General features: G+C 39.0%; 1 protein-coding gene across 4 annotated transcripts in view; it reads left to right on the top strand.

Moving 5' to 3' along the window:
- COL19A1 (collagen type XIX alpha 1 chain) overlaps nt 1-20584 on the top strand; it is a 177925-nt gene that overhangs the window by 35943 nt on the left and 121398 nt on the right. For all 4 annotated transcript variants that reach the window (XR_008483184.1, XM_054279127.1, XM_054279129.1 and 1 more), the window contains 3 exons: nt 92-217; nt 698-760; nt 8245-8298. Coding sequence is in view for 3 of the 4 variants with exons in the window: in XM_054279127.1 (XP_054135102.1) it covers nt 92-217; nt 698-760; nt 8245-8298 (243 nt within the window). In the remaining variant the exon portion in view is untranslated. The remainder of the gene's footprint in view (nt 1-91; nt 218-697; nt 761-8244; nt 8299-20584) is intronic.

Here is a 20584-nt window from a genome sequence, read left to right as displayed (position 1 = left end):
AAACAGAAGATAGAACAGAAGGTTGGATGGTATTTACCTGTTAACCAAAGTGGGCCAAAAACCAGAAAATATTTTTTTGGTTTTTTTTTAGTGCTCACATGAGGAGAGGTTACTGGCTACAACTTCATCACCAGTGACTGCTCATGCCAGCAAAATATACACACTTCCAGGGATGCAGCAAGAATCTACACAGAGATGCTACTGCTTTCCAAATAAAGTATAAAGTTTTCCTGTTGCTTTTTACTGCATCATGCTGTTTAATCCTGTTGGATATAAAAACAGTTGGGTTTGGTTTTCTTTGCAGTCATGAAAAAATTTTACTGATTTGTAGTATTGTTGTAACATATTTATATTGTATTTCCCAGTTAAGAACCAGTACATTTTGAATTTAGTTAAATCCAAAAAGTAAAGTAAAGTTAGAGACGTCAGTAAGGTTTAATTGTTTGAATATACACCCAAAAAAGTACCATGGTAAAACTGAGAATTATATTTAGGCATAATATTTAGTGTAAATGTTTTCACTTGAGAATGAATTATATTCTACACAATGTTTGTTTTCTTTTAATACTCCTCCTGGGTGTTGCACTATATTTATTGAGTCATTTGCTTTGTTAGGCATTTGTGACAAAGACAGGAAACCTAACCAAATATATTTTAGATCTGCTTTGTTGACTTTTTTTAATTCTTTTAAAATCAGGGAGAAGCAGGATTACCAGGAGTAGCTGGTTTGCCAGGCCACAAAGGAGAGAAAGGTGAAAAGGTAAAATATCACTTGAATTCTCTTTTTCAAGCCTTGTCATTGGCTTATCTTTCTTAAATAGGAATTACATGGATTCTGTTATTCCATGAAGGAATTTGCCTGAACACAGGGTGGATCCTTTATCAGTCAGTGTCTGGCTGTGTGTGTGAGCTCCCTGCCAGGCATTTTACAGCTGCCCCCCTTTGGGGTCACCCCATCGCTCTGTGGAGCACAGTTTACCTGCCTGGGAAGCACATGCCTCCCCAGCCCTGTCACCAAGCCCTGTACAGAAGGCATGTATATATTCTGACAAGAATTGTTCCATCTCCTGTGTGTGCATCACTGCTGATGGACAGAATCCCATGTGATGGAATCATCCTTGCAATCATCAGTAGGAGGGTAGGAAATATGACCTCCATATATTCTTTGACAGTGCTCGTACCTGAAGCTGTTTATTGTGAAGAGAGAAGAATCTGACATTGGCAAGTCTCTAGGACAGGCCAGCTGGTCCATTCCTTGGGCTTTTCTGAATTTTCCTGTAATGCTTACCATGATATTCTTACGCTATGTAGCTTGGAATTTCCTAATTCTGTAGGTCAACATAGCAAATGTTTTCCTTTCACACTCCATTCCTTAAATTTTGTTGGAGGATGCTGAATTAAGACACAGCTGGGAATGTGTTTTCCATGTGCTACTAGAGGAGGCAAATTGACTAAACTATTGTAAATCTGCCACAAAGACAGTGAGATAGGAAATGAGGTCAGGGAATGCAGTTTGTATGAGAGCAAGATGCCTAGACTGTCCTAATCCAGAGGTTAGATGGAGGTATCCTAACCCAACATCCTACCTTGCAGCACACCATTTAATATGTGATCTGAAATAGTTTGTGAAGACAGCCAGGGCTGTTCCTATAGCTGTAGTGTCTGGCTGAAAAGGGCTCAGTTCTGAGAAGGCTTATCTACACAGCTGGTTGAAATTAAGAACATTTCTTGACAGTATAATTCTCCCAACCATAACTCCTCCCCTCCAGTATATATTTCACTTTTTGACACAAGCCGTATTTTTAGGTGAAAAAAAAATTTCAGTCACATTAGTTTATATTGTCAGCTGAACCTAGAGGGACTGCTGTCAGTTTTCAGACCTAATCATGAAGTTTTGATCTGGAGTGTATTAAACAATTGCCAGTTCTTAGTTTTAGCTTATGCTACCAGCACAGGGAGTTTCCTGGCATTTGTTTGGGGAACAGTTCTTCTGCTCCTGACCTGATTCATTTAGACCATTATTGTTACTAAGCTGGGAAAACAGACTTCACAAGTCTGATTTTTTTAACATTTAATCTCCCAGCAAATTAGCAGTATTTACCATGCTAAGCATACTACCTCTAAACAAAACATGTAAGGTTCTGTTCTCCCAGTTGTTTTTCAAAAAGAGCTTCATTGCATGGATTCTCTGCGCATGGAACTGTCTGAGAGTCAATGAACCCCATTGCACCCAGAAGTTTAACCTAAAGAAAGTATATTGACATTTATGAATGTCCTTCCACAAAATTGAATGAATCAGCAGGTTAAAGTCAGGGGTAGAACACCAAACAGGTAGAAAGCTACTTAATTTGAACTTTTCTTGCAATTGACCAGTACTTGTTACTTCCTGGCTTTACAGTGGGTGGGGTTTTTTTCTTTTTTGGGGGGATGGGGAAAGGGGGTTGGATGGAGGGCACAGTATGACTGTATGACTGTGACCAGGATTGGCTCACTGACCTTTGGGAGCAAACAAATCTTGTGTTAAATAGTGGCTGCCATGATGGAGCTGAAAGCAACATTCTCTGAGATTTTAATACCGTTTTTCTCACTGACTCTGCATTTACGCAAGTTTTCAGTAAGACTCATTCTCAATGACGGCCTTGTTACATCAATAATTAGACCTGAAGAGGCAGAAAGGCTCCAGAACATTCCAGTCATGTAGGATACATGACTTATTGTCAGATTATGTAAAGGAAACTAACAGATTCTGGCTGAGTGTCTTGTAATGTAATATACACAAAATACGCAGCTTCTTGATAACTTTGCTGGCCAGTTACAAAAAACAGGTCTTCTCTGAGTTCTGTGGCTCCTAAGCACATGTTCCCCCTTTGCTTGTGTTCAGCTTCTCATTTTATTGTTTCTTTTGTTTCTAAATCCTCTTACTATAGGCATCCAACTAACTGTATTTACATGTCTGTGCCATTGCAGCATCCAAGTGAAAATGTTAATTTTTTATGTCTTTTTTTGTTGCTATGGGATTGAAAAGGAAGTCTCTACTGACACAGATTGATATTAGGCTACATTCAAGCCCCTCAAAATTGCCCTTCTCTTCAGTCTAAAATCACTGTTCCCTAAGGTCAGACTATTCAGGAACATCTAAGCTATCAGTAGTGTAAAGTATGTAATTTATAAGCCATTTTAGGCATTTTGAATGTAATTATTAGCCTGTATCCACTCCATTCCTACTCTTGGCTTATCTTAGTACCCCTGAACAGGTCTGAGCCAAAATTCAAAGTATGTTGCAGGCCCAAAGGACTGGAGTGCCATATTTTCACTGGAACAAGCATTCATGCAAATACTGATATATCCCTGGCAAGCTGTGCATCTGAATGCACAGGAGCATCACTGATCAAAATTATGCCATTGGTGTGAATGACCTTCCTGTTTGTATACTTGGCCTTCCATTATGACTTCATGAGGACAGTTCTTCACTCAAAACTTTTATCTCCCATACTTTGGGCATGGAATAGTTGATTTGCTCTGCAGGATATTTTTACTGGGAGATCAGCTTCTGCAGCAAGGGACCAACTGGTTTTTAATTTCTCAATAATTAAGACTGGAAAAATTGCCTGGACCAACTTTGTTTGCTGCTTACTAAGTGCACAGTTTGGACTATCCCTAAATAATATGCTGTATATTCTCATGGCAGCTTGATCCTTAGCACAGTGTATCTCACAAGTTGCAAGTGGACACAAATCAGGTGCAAGTCTTCTCTGATTTTAACACATTTTGATATCTTCTGCTGATCTGAGTGAGATATTTACTGTGTTTTTTATTTGGTCGCAATTTGTACTACTTCAGCATCGTATTTAGCTACTCAGAATCTTGCAAACATATTTGTTGTTAGCAAATGTCTTTTAATAATGTTGTAAAGGTCCTGTTTTGTCCTCAGTATGTAGAAATTCTTCAGAAAGACAGAATATGTGTGACCATAATTGGAATGATTACATATATGCTGAATTTATAAACTGATTTTCTCTCCCATGGAGGCTAAAAAAAAGTTTTCTACTTTTATTTCTTTTAAGCAGACTAAGTGCCCATGAAATATTTTAAATTGAAATCTAAACAGAATTAAATATTTTGATAAAATGTTAAGCCAGTGTTAGCTGTGTTAATAGGTCATTAGTTAATGCTGTAAGTGAAGTAGGGACCAAAAAGCCAGAGGCAGATTGCTTTCAAATATTAAAATGCCTGTTGATGTACACTACGGAGAAATTTTTTGCTATTCAACTTCATTACTTTAAATTTTACTTAAGGAAAAAGACATTTAAAAGGCTATTTTGGGATTGGTAGAGATAGGTTTATGCAATGTATTATTGCACTAGGAAAATATTTGTAATAGAATGATACGAAAAAAAGATCTCCTGGAGAACAAATGAAATGTCTGACCTGTTCTTTCTCTCCATTTTCCTTGCTAGTCTTTCTTTCCTCTGCTCTGACTTTCCTCTTAAAATCCAGTCAACTTGATTCCACCTAAAGCATATCTATTGTACTATGCAGCCTTGAGAATGGCTCCTTTCTGGCCCAGTCTTTTTTGCTGAGGTTATTGATAGGGACCTAGAAGCTGGAATTCAAGAAAAAGAAGAAAATTGAGCAAAATATGGCTGGCTTTCAGTTATGACAAAGTCAGGAATTGCCAGTACACTTAGTAGAATAAAATCTTACAATAAGCAGAATGAAACACTGTGCTTACCAACCTAAGAATTTATGGATTTTCCCACTTATGTTTTACCATCTAATTGTCCAAGTTATCAAACTAAAAAGGGAAAATATCATTAGGAAGGCAACCATTTTTTCTTATTAAAAATTCTGAAATGTGACTTACTGTCTTTATTACTATATTTGCCATTCCAGTACTCATCTCAGCCCTGAGTTTAAGTCTTCCTGAGGAGGGGAGATGGTGGCAGCAAGTCCTTGTGACGGCGTTCACAGGGGTCTCAGGTTGAGGGAAGAGATGAGGATCTGACTCCGTGTTTCAGAAGGCTTGATTTATTATTTTATGATATATATTACATTAAAACTATACTAAAAGAATAGAAGAAAGGATTTCATCAGAAGGCTAGCTAAGCTAAGAAAGAATAAGAAAGAATGATAACAAAGGTTTGTGGCTCAGCTCTCTGTCCGAGACAGCTGGGCTGTGATTGGCCATTAATTTTTTAATTGTAAACATCCAAGATGGGCCAATCACAGATGCACCTGTTGCATTCCACAGCAGCAGATAATCATTGTTTACATTTTGTTCCTGGGGCCTCTCGGCTTTTCAGGAGGAAAAATCCTAAGGAAAGGATTTTCCATAAAAGATGTCTGCGACAGTCCTCACCACTCTGAGGTGCTCAGGGTGTGGGAGAATGTCACACTTCCCCAGTGGGGCCATTCCAGAGCCGAAACAGGAGCAGGGGAGCCAGCAGTCACTGTCACTGGTGCAGGAGTTAAACCAGTGACACCCAGCTCAGGCCTTGGTGAGCTGAGCTCCTGCTCCGATGGGACAGAACACAGCTGGGGGCTTCTGCTGGGAATAACAGGAGTGATACTTCCTTATCTGTATACTCACTGCTGCTCCCACAGTACCAGGGAAACCCTGGAGTGATGCTGCCTTTGGGATGAGTTTTCTTTCTCCCAGCATATTCTCTGAGTGTGAATTCTTTTTTTTTTTCCTTCTTGCTAATAGACACTTTTGTTTTCTGGGGTTTTTTTTGTTTGTTTTTTTTTTTTTTTAACCAGAATATTTCTGGTGATGTTGTGTCCTGGTTTTAGTTGGGACAGAGTTCATTTTAATCCCAGTAGCCAGTATGAGGATGTGTTTCGGATTAGTCCTGGAAACAGGGCTGATAACACAGGGATGTTTTCATTATTGCCAAGCAGTGCTTGCACGGTGTCAAAGCCTTTTCTGCTCCCTACCCCACCCCACCAGTGAGGGGCTGGCAAAGCACAAGGAGCTGGGAGAGGACACAGCCAGGACAGTGAACCAACTACCAAAGGGATATTGAATACCCTACACATGGTGCCATGATCAGTATATAAAGCAGTGGGAAGGAGGAGGAAGCGGGGGGACGTGGAGTGACACCATTTCTTCCCTAGTCACCACTATATATGATGGAGCTCTGCTTTCTTGAGGATGGCTGAACACCTGCCCTCCCATGAGAAGCTCAGTTAAAAAGGATTTTCATTGTCACCCTTTGTAAATCCTGACAGTAGATTTACAGCTCGTGGTTCTACCTTTGGCTGTTACACTGTGCGTACCTCATAACCTATAAATGCCAGTCTTCTGCTACTGCTGTTCACCACCTTACAAAGCTGTTTTCCCAGCAACTTATCTTTCACTTTTGTGAAGGACTTTAAGGCCTGCAGAAGGAAAAGAAAATACCATTAAGAAAAATACAAAAATATTAAAGATGCATTTCCTATATTTCTGGTTTTACTCTGTGGTACTATGAATACTGATACCTATAGTATCTGATATTTATATTCTTAAAGGCATGAAAAACTACCACCTTTCCACCTGTGGTTATTAAAATCACAACTAGAAGGTAGAAGCATAACTTGCAGATCTAATTTGCAGTGGAAAATAATTGTCTTCAAGACGGGGAGTCTGTCTGCAGTTAGTGGAACAGTAGTGTAAACATACCTTGGTTAATTGGTAAGTCACACAGGCTAAAGGTTTCCTGGCATGTAGCAGGCTGTGTAATTTTAGACTACTCAGTGTATAAAAATACACGACTGAAGGTAACAAAGTGGTACTGGTCTATTGAAATACTGGCAAGTGGCAGAAGGGAACAGAGGATGCATAGATAAGAGAATGACTCTGTGGGTGATTAGATACGGTAACCTTTACCTCTCACAGTGCCAGTGGATTCATGCTATTCATGCATACAGGATTTTGGTCTATTTTTGAGACAGAGCTGTTTAATATCTTTATCCATGGTCTGGGTGAGGGCATACAGTGCATACTCAGTAAGAACAAGTCCTATGAGGAGTGACTGAGGGAGCTGAGGGTATTTAGGATGGAGAAAAGAAATCTCAGTGGTGACCTTATTGTTCTCTACGAGTGGCTGAAAGGAGGTTGTAGGCAGGTGGGGGTCAGGCAGGCAGCCAATGACAGGACAAGAAGAAATGGCCTCAAGCTGTGCGACAGAAGGTTCGAGTTGGACATGAGGAAGAATTTCTTTGTTGAAAAGCTGCTCAGTCCTTGCAATGAGTTGCCCAGGGAAGTGGTGGAGTCACTCTCCCTGGAGGCATTCAAGAAACAACTGGACATGGCACTCAGTGCTACGGTCTCATTGGCATGGTGGTGTTCAGTCAAAGGTTGGTCTTGATGCTCTTGAAGGAACTTTTTAACCTTTATGATTCTGATACAACTCTTGTTGTGTATTTCTGCCCAATCTTACTGCTCCTTTCTCAACTTCAGAAAGATTAATAATCTCAGACCAGATTTATAATGTTATTCTTGCTGGAGAATGTTCTTTTCTTGGTAGAAGTAGGCATACCTAATGTTTTGTTTTGTTTTTAAATGAACACTACATGGTTTCAGTGCTTTTGTTGTGCTCCTGTGGCATCCAAATAATTTTATTTCAAATTTTTGAAACCTTATACTTTACATTATTTAGCAACATTTCTGGGTTTGATGTTTTCTTATGTAATTTTTAAGACTTATGGTCCAATTTATGGTCCAATCCCTGCTGGGATCTTCCATAACTCTCCAAACCAATCAGGAGAGTTATGGAAGAGAGTCAGTTTTTCTCTCAAAACTAAGATTTTCTAATAGATTGCTTATGATATGGGGTTTGGTTTCTCTAAAGGGAGAAAAGGGAGGGAGAGAGAAATTTTAATAATGCCTTTCAGAAATATTGAGGGCACATGACTTTGTACAAATCTGTATTACACATTGAGCTTTCTCAGTGTAGAACTGAAAATGGACCCTCTTGGTTTCTGTCTTCTGTCGCAATGAATTCCTTTAAAATTAGTTGCTTTTATGGAACTGTGGATGTGCAAGCATTTGTATGATGAAGGACTTAATTCATGTTATAGGTGTTTAAAATGCATTTATTTTGCTGATTTTAGTATGACACATAAGGCATCCTCCTCCACAGTAGCTGCATTACTAAAAAAATCAGATAGAAGACACTTTTCTATTGAGTCTGATATGACTTGAGTAGTTGTTAACGTCAGAAGTCTGTGGAGCTTCTAATTGATCAATTTGTTTCGCAGGGAGAGATGGGTGTGAAAGGACCAGACGGTGTTGCAGGTCTGCCTGGTGAAAAGGTATGTTCCTGTTTGTTGAGTTGTGGTTTAACTCATGGAAAGTGTTCATTGTGTCAGTGGCTTCTCTGTAATTGTTTACAGAAATGGGAGGATAGAACATTTCTGTTAGAACATTAATGTCTTACCTGCACTGCCATGTTTTTGTAGCATACTGAAAAAGCTGTTCAGATCTGCTGATATGTGTGTTTTGTGGGTTTTTCCCCAAGAAGTGGGGTTATATAAGAGCTAAAGGAAGCTTCTTGTTCCACCTGCTCAGTTTGTGGTCTGCAAGCTTAGATAAGAGCTCTTATGCACTCAGCAGTCTGCTTGGTGGAGCTTGAGATAAACACCACTGACTTCTTAATCAAAGGTTTGGAATAGCCATGGCTAAGAAGGCATGCCAGCCTACTGGTGTATTCAAGGATAAGTGTCACTGCATTTCAGAATGTTAGTGTGCAAAATAAGACAGTTGCATGCATTTATTGGGTTCAGTGCTACTTACCTGTATTAGAGGAAGTCTATAAGTCTAATATCTGGAATCTTCAGTGTAGAGACAACCCTCATAACACTGAGAAAACAGCTTGTTGCTGTCAGGCTTAAAACCTGTGGGTTTACAGGACATAAAATAATGAAATTGTCTTTTATTTTTACTTATTATTTCTATCTCAATTTGTGATTTTTTAAAAATGGGAGGTAGATGTATATGAGCAAAGTTAAGAGTGAAAATCAAGGTATTTGTTGCTGACGTTAAGTTATATTGGTAGGAAAATGGAGAACAGGCTGCAAAGATGTTCAAAGGAATTTGCAACATTGAAGAACTGAATTGCCAAGTGGTATGTAAGACTCAGAGGAAGCAATAGACAAGTGATACAGATGAAGGGGAAAACAAAGGAAGCATTATGCATTTCATGCCAGACTGGACTAGCTATTACTGCTCAGGAGGCAATCTTGGAATTACAGATCAAGGAAAAAATGGACTCACTGTTTAGCACTAGTCAAATTACTAGGAAGAGAATAGGGAACAAAGCAAAAGAGTTTTAATGTCACCATTTTTAATGAATCCGTCTGCAACTTGAATGATGTATACAGTTCTGGTTCTCACACCTCCGTGTGAATCTAATAATACCAGAAAAGATTCAGAGGTGTCAAGAGTGATCAAGAGCACCAGACATCTTCCAATTAAAGTCTGACAATGTGGACTTCAATCTCAAAAAGGCACAATTAAGAAAGAACGTGTCATGTTCTGTTCTCTGTACAGTGCTGAATGGAGCAGAAGAGATTAATAGGGATTGATTTATTTATTTTATTCTTCATTGTACGAATATTAGAGCATCAAACCTATCTGATAAGAGGTTCAAAAAGGATAAAAAGAAAAGATAGGCTCTTTCTTCCTGCTACAATAGTACAGTTTGAACACTACACAGAACTTGGAAAGTCTGAAAATGTATTAGAAGATTAGTGGAGTAAAATTCAATTGAGTGTGTCAGTCTGCTTGTACTTCAAGAGGCTGGAATCTGGGAAAGCCACAGGAGGAGTCTTTGTGGCTGCCCTCTTATATTTTTCTGTAGACATCTGTTGTTGCCATAACTGTAGTCCTGTAATTGACTGGAGGAACCTTTGTTTTGATCCAGATAGAAAGTGTTTTACTTTACCGTGCTCCTAAATGTGAATTAATGGAAAGAGTTATTGTAGAGCATTGTAGATTGAGATTGATCTAGAGTGAAGCTGTGTTTTCCCTTGGCTCTTTCCATAGCTCCTACTCTGATGTTATCTTGCTATAAACTTACCAGGCTAGGTTACTTTTCCAGTCCAAGTTATTATTATTGCAGTTTCCATGGTTAATATTGTTTGGGTTTTTTTGCTAAGTGCCTTGCAAATTCATTGTCAGGCCAAATCCCAAAGCTCCTGTTAGTTTACATGAAGCTCAGCAGTCAGATCTTATTTAATATCCAGACATTGTACTTTTTCTGAACATTACAATTCTTTTAATTCAGCCTATATAAAATACAAATTACAAATGAACTGTGAATTAAAAATGAACTACCATGAATTTCAAAACTGTCAAAGCTTAAAACTTCTAAAATAAAAAAAGAAAGCCAAGTGTTTTGTGCATGCATAGCTAGATGAAGAAAGTGAGATCCAGCTATCCAGCTTCTGCTAGCTGGAATGGTCATGTCTGTGTGGAGTAGTGCAGGGCTGTGTGTGTTAGCTCCTTCCTGGAACTGGAATGAATATTTTCCTTGTGCTGTGGAAGGTGCTAAAGTGTTCTCACCCAGATGATGCATCAAGAACTATATACATTTATAAACTCTTTTATTTTTTGTGCTCCCCTAAGTGTAGTATTCCAGATGCTAAAGACAGAGTTAAAGACAATGAAGTGAAGGAGCAGCACCAAACCTGAGGTGAAGAAGCATTTGGACAAAACACCCTCAGGCACATGATGGGATTCTTGGGGTGTTCTGTGCAGGGCCAGGAACTGGACTTAAATATTCTGATGACTCCCTTGCAACTCAACATACTCTATGTTAAAAATACCCCAAGCACTGTTGTTTGCAAAGGCATCTCCAACCTTTCAGGCTGCTGAAGTGCAGACTGTGCAGTGCTGGGAAAGCATTCTGAGGAGCTACTGCTGTTTGTATATATTCTTAAATCTGTCAGTATGCTTTAAGTATTGCTGGAGATGTTAAATTGCTTAGTATGGATTTTCTTATGTTTTTGCACTGTGTGTTTCTGAGCATTGTGCAGATGTGCTCCTGAGTCACTAGCTAGAAACAGGAAGAAGGAAAAATAAATTATACTCTTTTAAAAAATTTAACTGAAGATTGAGGCGTCAAAGAACAGGAGTGCTCTTGATAGTACTCCCAAACCTATCCACTGCAATACTCCTTTGCTTATACTTCATTCCCTGGGAAAAGGTTCAGAGAATAAATAAGCAATAGATTTTACTTATGTTGTTATGCACAAGGAACAATATCAATTCATTTGACCTACTTTAGATGTTTACCTTAGAATGAGATAAACTTGGCTGTTGAAAATTCTGTTTCTTTAGCTTTATTATCCTAAACATACCTGATATAGTGAAAAACTAAACTTAGAATAATACTATCAATAGGCTTTATTACTTGAGAGAATCTTTACAGGAGAATCTCCCAGAAGAGTGCTGGATGCTCATAGACTTAATTTTCAAGATGCAGGTAAATGGTGAGGCATCTGTGAGTCTTCATAAACGCCCCTGACTTTCAGGGATCTTAAGTGTGAAAATTGTTCAGTCTGTCTTCAAATGTGACACTTTGCCTTCTGTCACTTTCAAGACATACTGTCACTGACAAGATAATTTCCCATTCACTAAATGCTGCAGTGGTTTTGCCACAGCCTGCTGGCCAATGGGTGCACAAGTGAGTGGTGTAGGCTTCTAGGAGGCTCTTGTCTTTTAAGAGGATGGATCTGCTGAAGGCTAATACAGAGAACAGAGTTTAAGGCTTGATGACTCTATGGTAATATAAGAATAACCTTAACACTCTAAAGAAAGCAGAGGAATGTTCTGGCCATAATTCACCAGTTTTTTTGATTTTTCTGATGCAGTTCTTGTAAGCTGCCAAAGTAAAAAATGAGGTTTTCATTGACTGGTGGCACACCACTAGATGCCTGTTGTCCCATCTGCCTTTGGGTTAAAAGAAGTCAGTGTCATGGTGCTTATGACTAATCTGGAGAGTCAAGAATCTAACACAGATCCTGTGGAGCCCTACCTCAGGCCCCCAAAGTCACAAAACAGTAGATAGCACCATTACATATGTGACTGTCTATTTGATGTCCACCTATCTAGTTCCTTCTCCCCATCCTTTTTCAGGAAAATGTCTGAAGAGATTTTTCTTTTAAATAGTAAAACATGCTTAGAGCAACAGGACAAACTCTTGAGATTATCAGAGGAGATAGTTCTGAGGTACTTGTTTATAATTCTGAAATAAGAGGGTAGGAGGCTTCCCTTGGAGGGAAATTTGCTTCCATTTTGGACTATCAGAAGAGATGGAATACAGTGACATGATCCCTTTCTTGCAATGGAGACTGATTTGTAGCTCAGCCTTCTAGGCACACTTCTTCAATGTGTCAAACCATGATACAAGAACAGCTGGAAGTTGCGGTTAATCAGAATCCCTACATGTGTGAGACCTTAGGCTCTGTCCTTCTGGCAATGGTCAGCAAAGGCTGTGAGTACAGAAGAAATGTGTTGAAGGAAGCACTGTTAGCCTACTTTTTGGTGATTAGCAAGTGAAAATGCCTCTGGATACACTTCTGAAGTCATTTAGTGTAACTGGATTATAGCCAGAGTGCTGGTTATGGCATGAGAAATTAAATCTGTCTCTGAAGTGGAGGTTTGAGGTGACTGGACTGCTTTAAGATATAATATGACAGTCACCTATCTGCTCTAGAAATCAAGCAATCCTGATCTAGCAATTAGATTCGTTATGGCAACAAAAATTGATTGCTCAGCCATTAAAAATGGGCTTCACCTCTCACTGCTGTGTACAGGGTCACATCACTGGCATAACCTGAGAAACATCAATGTATTGCTGTAAAATATTTCTGTTTTAAAAACTTTAATTATTTTCCTAGTCTTCCTGTACTACTGAAATGGAGAGAAAACATTCCTTTTGTGTGGCCCACAGGCTTCTCCCTAACTGAAGTCATAACATCATCTTATTTCCATACAGGTCAAATGCAGGTCCTTTCCACAGCACCCGCTGGGGGATTGTTACAGACCTCCATGACGTGTTTTGTGTTGTGGCTCTGCACAAAGCATATGATGGGATGGATCCTTCCACTACTTACAGGGGGTTTATAAAAGAGAGAGAGCTACCTTTTACAAGGGCAGATAATGATAGGACAAGGGGGGATGGTTTTAAACTGAAATATGAGAGCTCTAGATAAAATGTCAGGAAGAAATTCTTTACTCAGAGGGTGGTGAGGCACTGGAACAGGTTGCCCAGAGAAGTTGTAAATGCCCCATTCCTGGAAGTGTTTAGGGTCAGGTTGCATGGGGTCCTGAGCAACCTGGTCTAATGGGTGGCATCCCTGCCCATGGCAGTGGGGTAACAACTAGATAATTTTCAAGACCTGTTTCAACCCAAGCCTTTCTATGATTCTGTGATCCTCCCTATATGGGGTATTTCCAGGCTTTCCGAACAGTTTGACAGCACTTTGACCATGATTAGAAGATCAAGTCCTCAAGCCTTAAAAATGTGTTGGACATTTTCTGAGGATAAGGGGGGGGGAAATTCCACCAACCACCTGATCTCAGTGTTCTCACTTACAGGGAGCTCATTTTTTTACTTTCCTTCATAGCTTTTTGTAAACTTGAAACAAGCTGGGTTTAATTTTCCTCTGTATAGTTGAGACTTTCCTTCTTGTGTTACTGATCCAAATAAGTTAAATCCTTTCCTTCTCTTTGCTTCTGGCTCTATAATGCCATGGCAATGAAGCTTGAAACTGAAAGTTTATTTGAGTTCTGCATGCTAAGGGATGGAGTCCTGTTTGGAGGGTTACAGGGTTAGTTTTTGCTGGTCTGTGATGCCTTGACAGTCATGGTGAATTTCTCAAGCATTTTGGCATGTACATTTTAGAGGGTAGACCATCTCTGCATGCTTGAGAAGTTTAGCAGGAGGTCATGATTCTGAGATAAGAGCCACCTGGGGCAGGTATTTTGATACAAAGTATTAAGCCTCTTGGTGAGTTGGGGACCTTATGGTTCCCTCCAGGTACCAGAGAGGAGACTGTAGTGAGTGTTGGTTTCTTCTCCCATGAAGAAGTTACAGGATAAGAGGAAATGGCCTGAAGTCACGCCAGGGGATGTTTAGATTTCATATTAGGAAAAACTTCACCAAAAGGGTGATCAGACTTTGGAATGGGCTGTCCATGGAAGAGGTCTGAGTCAACATTTCTCTAAACATTCCAAAAATGTGGCATTTTGTGACATGGTTCAATGGTGGAGAGGTCAGTGTTAGGTTAATGGTTGGACTCAATCCTAGAGCTCTTCTCCAACCTTAAGGATTCTGTGGCTTGTGTGTGTTATGGGTCCTGCTAGCTAGAAACTCCTTATGCTTCTGAGAATGGGCTGATGGGAGGAAGGCTCAAAGGACTCAATGTTTTTCTAATTTTTCTATTATGAAAATATTTTTTCTTCTTTATCAATGACTACATTCTGAAAAATAAAATTGATGTAGGCAGTAAGATAATTCAGAAAATTCAGATTTACTGAACTAAACTGGATTTGTCCATTCCCCTTTATCCAAACCTCTATAGTAAGTGCTTCCTCATGATACAATGATACAATTAATACACCACAAACTCCAGTTTGTGAAATACTTGTGACAACATTCACTTTGAATATTTGACTTTCAAATGGTTTAACTTTACTGTTTTAACTTTTTGCATTGATGTTTTTGCAATCTAGATTACGAACACTATTCCTAAAATATTAAATACATTGAATAAGCTTTTTAGAATAGCTGGTCTTGCATATAAGCGTGAAGCAAAGAGATATTCAATGCTGTGCGTTTGCTACTACACTCCATAGATCCTTCTGCAGTATGTTAATAAAATAGTTTAGACTAAAAAGAGAAAGACATACTTATGTAAATCAAAAAGTGTTTATTTCTACACAGATTTATATTCAGAATATTTACCAAATTAAACTGGGTTTGTCCAATCCCCTTTATCCAAACCTCTACAGTAATTGCTTTCTAATGATCCATAGTATAAAATTCACAGTACAGAACTCATAGTGACAGAGATCATGTAAAATCACATGTAAAATATGATGAAGATCAAAGTCAGAACAGAGGAAAAAAAGAGTACATTTCAAGAGCTCTACCAACTCTAGGAGTGCTATTTGTAGTTTGGATATTGAAAATGAGATTTACATGAAATGAGTTTTACGTAAAACCATTCAGCAGGTATTTGTAAAAGGATTAGCCCTTTGTTTTCAAGCACATGTATGTGTGACGATTAACCAACAAAATGTACATGAACTCACATATTTTATGAGCTAGAAGATAAGAGTACTGGTATAAATAATGCTGCTTGTAGTCTTGTTTTTCTTAATTTAACTGTGTCCTCTGGTACTTCAGTTTTCTCAAGTCCGATATCACTGTGCTGTCTTCAGTTTTAGCTGACTTGGAAACCAAACTGTTGATTTCAGTTTTGATAAATTTGAATATCCCTTTGGAGTAGGGTTCTCTTTATATTTGGAACAGGTAAGGAAATAATTAGAAAAAGACTACTCAAAATGTGATAGAGATACTGTTTGTGGTATGAATGCTATCAAGACAGCTTCCTGAAACATCCACTGCCTGGTGGGAAGAGGTCTCCTTTCCCTTAGTGGTACCTGAGAAAATGAGTTTGAAAATGGCTACATTATAAGATTTTTCTTTTCTTAATATAAAATGTGACTTAGAAATGTCCAGTGCTTTGTTTTCCAATATGATTTAATTTATATACATGAACTTAAAATTTTGAAAAAAACCCCCCAACGTTATATGCTACTGTAGCATATGACTTCAAATTACTTTCAGAAATGTTTTTAATACCCATCTCCATACTGAGTTACCTCAGGGTCAGGGTTTCAGGGCCAGCTGTGTCATGAAATCCACAACTGAAAACTTGTTTTAAATGTACATCCAAATCAAAACCTCATCATAAACATCCTTGTGACCATTGTTCTGCTTTGCCCATTGCTCCAGCGAGACCATGCAAACTCTAGAATTTTCCAGGGCATATTTGACTTTGCAGAAGAGCCATGGATATTTGGCCTGTTGTGTCAGTTCAGCGTATGCTTTTGGAGCATTAATCACTCATGCAAGTGTACAAATCTGAGGAGACATTGGTGTTGAGTTTTCAGTAATGCAGTCTTTTCCTTGCAGCTGTCTTGAAAGATCTCGGGACATACTGCCTTCCACATTTCATGTCCTGTACAGATCCTTGACAGGGATCAGGATATTTCCGAAGTAGCTCATCAGCATCTTTGCGGTGGAGCACTGGGATAGGTACTGCTTAAAGCCATCTTACACAAAATGCGGGTGGAGCACTGGGATAGGTACTGCTTAAAGCCATCTTACTCAGTTTATCTGTCTTTTATTAAGTGACATCCAATTTATGAGCTCCCGTCACTGCTAATCAGTTATATTTCAATATTCTTAGATCATGTGTGGGCATAAATTGTGTTAGTTATTCAACTTTTGAAAGATCTTTGTGCTGCTTTGCTCTGGAGTCTCTAAAAGAAACAAAATAACATAACCAGTAACATAGGAAAAATATTTGACATCAGAAATCTTTTCAAAGAGAGTTGTGAGCTGTAAGAATGTGATACAATTGGAAACTTTATTACCACTGTGTTTAAAGCCTTGAGTTTGAGAAATGCTGGTGATGGTAAATCAGGCAGTTGGATGCCCTCTATAGCAGCAACAAATTTTCTACAAGGTTTGTGTTCTTTTTCTGTTTTCAGTGATATCCTAGTGTGACATTAATATACATCTGATTTTAAGAGAGATACACATGTGAAAATAGTAGGTCTCAATAGATTTGTGATACATAGATATGCTTAAAAATGAAATAAATTATCTTACTTGGAAAATAGACTTTAGATCATTCTGCTTTCCAAAACTTGTTTCATTTCTTCAGCATGTATGGTTCTTGCCTTCTTGCTCTCTCCTTAGCTTTACAAGAAAGTGTTTTGAATAGCCTTTGATCATAAATTTGATTCCAGAGAGCTGTCTGCTGTGCTGACTTATTTTTGCCTTATTAGGTGATTTTTGCAGTTCACAACTCCAGGAACTGTCGGGCTCCTTGGTTTTTCAATTCCTGAAGCTAAACGACAGCAGTTCAGTTCAGTTCTCCAGAGAAAGCTCTGTGGAATCAAATTACCTGGCATGCAGTGACACTGCTTGGGCGTTATTTCCATTCTGCAGGGAAGGGTGCTGGTGACTGCTGTAGGTGTTGGTGAGCAAAGACTTCATTTTTTAATTAAGGAATCATTGCTTTTTGAGGGAAAGGAAATATGCTTCAGTTCCATCTGAGGAAAGTTACAGCATTGTCTTCTGTGCTCTCATGGGTTCCCTCAAAAACAGATTAGTCTGTCTCAGTAGAGCAGAAGTACAAATGTGATTTTGGAGCCAGACATTACTTGTGTTGCTTGGCATCAAAGCCGTGCTGTCCTGCAGGCGGGTGGCAGTGGTGAGATAAGAGTGGGAGGAATATGTACCCTCTGGGATTTGCGCTGCAGCTGCCATAACCAGCAGAGCCTGGCTGCTCCTGGACCTGGAGCTCAGCAGCCGCCTTTGTGATGTGATGTGAGGTGTGGCCAAAGCCACCAAAGGTCACCATTCATTTTCCAGGGGTCTGGGATGCAGGGAGCAAAGCAGAGCGTGGCATGGTGCCATGCAGGGCTGGCCTTTGTTAGCCCCTTATGTAACGTGGAAGTAAAACATAATGCAGTTGTTAAATAATGCAGTCATTAAATGCAGCCCTTTGTTCCTTAATCAGAGTCATGAATACTCTAGCTGTGAGTCTGCTTGGCTCTGGGGCTCTTAACTGTGTTTGAAAAGCTTCAGTCAGGACCTTACAGAGCTTGAAAGGGCAGGGGAGGCTTGAGGATCCTTCTTCAGTTGTTCATAAATTGTATTTATTGGATTCTTTTTGGAAGGTTTCTGTGGCACATAGATTTTAATCTTCCCTGATTTTCCCCTTCTTTTTTGAGGGCTAGAGATGGTAGGTTTATGAAACTGATATTCTGAACTTTCCACATCTCATCAGAATGCAGAGCTTTAAGTACCCATTATTGCACTGTAAAAGTTGGCAGCAGTGTGTTGCAGGAAATGGGCTAATTGGGGAGGAAGGAACTTTCTCACTGTACTGCCACATTGTACATCTTGTCTCACACATTTTACTTCATTTTCTTTGTCTTCTTTTAAGGCTCTAGGTATTGAACTTCACACAATACTAGATCTTTTGATCTGATGAATCATTAATCTATATTAGGATAATTATGGATAACTTGTGTTATTGTGCTTCATTAAAATTATATATAAGAGTATTTTCTGCCTGGTTAATAACTGCTATTATGAGCAGCACATTAGATTTTTTAAAAAAATTCTTTATTTCATACAGTAAAAAATTTATACACAGTACAAATTATACGGAGGTTGTAGATAATACTGTTGGCTGCTGTGACTTGTGGCCTGTTAACTCTCCTTTGCCCTTTTTTTAGTGGGTGAGTTATATTATTAAAATTTAAATAAATGTAGCTCATATGTACATTTTTAATGTCAATGAATATATTTCTTGCCCCCAAACACACTAAAATTGTAGCACAGTTTTTTATATTCTAAATTCAATGTAAATTGCTTTTTTAAATTCACAGATACCAAATTGTTGGAAAGAAAACTTCCATTTTATTAGTATAGTAAAATCATTCATAGGTATTGCAAACCAGAATGTATTTTTATTTTTTTAGTTCTCACTGCTAGCCCATATTTATAAACACCTAAGATCCATATTGCATGTTTCAAGCCTGAACCGATTAAATTAATGTGACACGCTGAGGCTGGGCCAAGTCTTGTCTAATCAGCAGTCAGCACTGTTTCTCTGGCATGAGGCTCCCAAAAATAGTAACACAAGAAGTCAAACAAGTAAGTGGAAGGGCACTAAAAGAAAAAGTGCTGCTAATTCCACTGTTGACTTTTTGTCTAATGGATTCTTGTTCCCAGGCCACACTAAGTAAAGCAACTGGCACGGAGTGTGTTCCTGCAGATGGCTCAGCAGTGACACACGTGGCCCAGCTGGGTGACAGGTGTTTGATTTGTGTTTAACAAGTACCTCACACAAGACAGAATTTTTTTTTTTTACAGAGACCTAGAAGCTAGTCAACTAATGCTTTTTCTTCAGAATCAACACCCCTTTCACTATGCTCCCGTTCTTTTGTGAATGACAGTTCTTCTATTTAGCTGTCCACCTCACAGAATGAAAAGTCACTTTAAAAGTATGAATGGAAGGAGAGTGCCAGGCTTCTGGGCTGTGGCCATATACCCTGTGTTAGTGTGTATTCCTGTAACATGACAAGGTTTTGGGACTTTCTCAGACAGAGTAGCACAAACCTGGTGTAAAATAAACTCCCTGTCCAGGGGAGCATACAGTATTGATAGAGGTGCACCCAAGGCCACAATAGAAGAGCAAAGGTAGGAAACTATTTAACAGGTGGGAATTGTGTACAATGTGGACCATGCTATTCCTTAATGAATTTTTGAAGCTTTGCTGTAAGCTGCATTACAGCACATGGCATAAATGGAGAGAGATTGTCTCAGTGACAGTCTGGGGGGGGAAAGGGATTGGTTTTGTTTTAATGAGAAGAAGGCATTTGTTAGTCAGTGCCATGATAGCAGCTCTGCTAGCCAAGGCAGCAATGAAAACAGAAGAGTAGCAGGATGATTTTTGATCATCTTTGATTAATGGGAACCTAAGCAGGTAGGATATGTAATGTAAGAGTAGCTGTGGCCAGTTTGTCTTCCCCACCCCATTTCTCCATACTTTGGTCTGAACATTTTGGTCTTCTGGTATCAAATCCATGAGTTGGAAAGAGGTAAGACTTCAGGATCTATTAAGAAAAATGCATGACTCTCTGTGGTGACAGGGTTATACTGCCAGTGTTGTCAGATAGCCAGGAGAAATACCACCCTCTAGAATACACTGTACTGGCAGAACTTCTGCTGAACCACAGAATGAGAAAGGAATGCAGCTGGAGAAATGGGTGTCAGAGTAGTGTTGATTCTCTAAATAAACATTAGGCTTTAATGGAGAATGGTTGAAAACTCACACAAAAATTTGTGTCCCTCAGATAGCGGAGAAGTTGCTTTCGGTCAGGCATCCCAGATGCAGTATGCAGAGTAGGGAAATAAGCCTCAAAGAGGTTAAAAAAAGGCCTGAAAGGGAAAATTACAACCCTACTAGGCTGAGATGTCATCATTACCCACAGAAGTTCTCAGAATTTATGGAAATGGAGACTTACCTTTAGGGAGCAGCTCCAGGGCTCCTGTGCTGACAGTAGATCTGCTGATTTCCGGGTTAGTCTTAATATATCCGGTTTGTCTTAACAACATAGCAATTACCTATTATTATATAGGTTGGTATATCCTCTTAATCTGTCTCCAAAAGTCTGTCTTTTGACAGTAAATGTCAAAATTACTGTTTTGGAAGTGAGGAGAGACATTTCTTGGAAAAGCCTTAAAAATCTATGTGGAAGTGGAGGCCTAAAAACTGTACC

Source organism: Melozone crissalis, unplaced genomic scaffold, assembly GCF_028551555.1.
Source record: "Melozone crissalis strain CALT ecotype California unplaced genomic scaffold, PUWL_Pcris_2 ptg000027l_1, whole genome shotgun sequence".
In the NCBI taxonomy this organism is placed as follows: Eukaryota; Metazoa; Chordata; class Aves; order Passeriformes; family Passerellidae; genus Melozone; species Melozone crissalis.
Note: the sequence above shows the minus strand (reverse complement) of the source record. Positions and strands in the feature narration are given on the sequence as shown.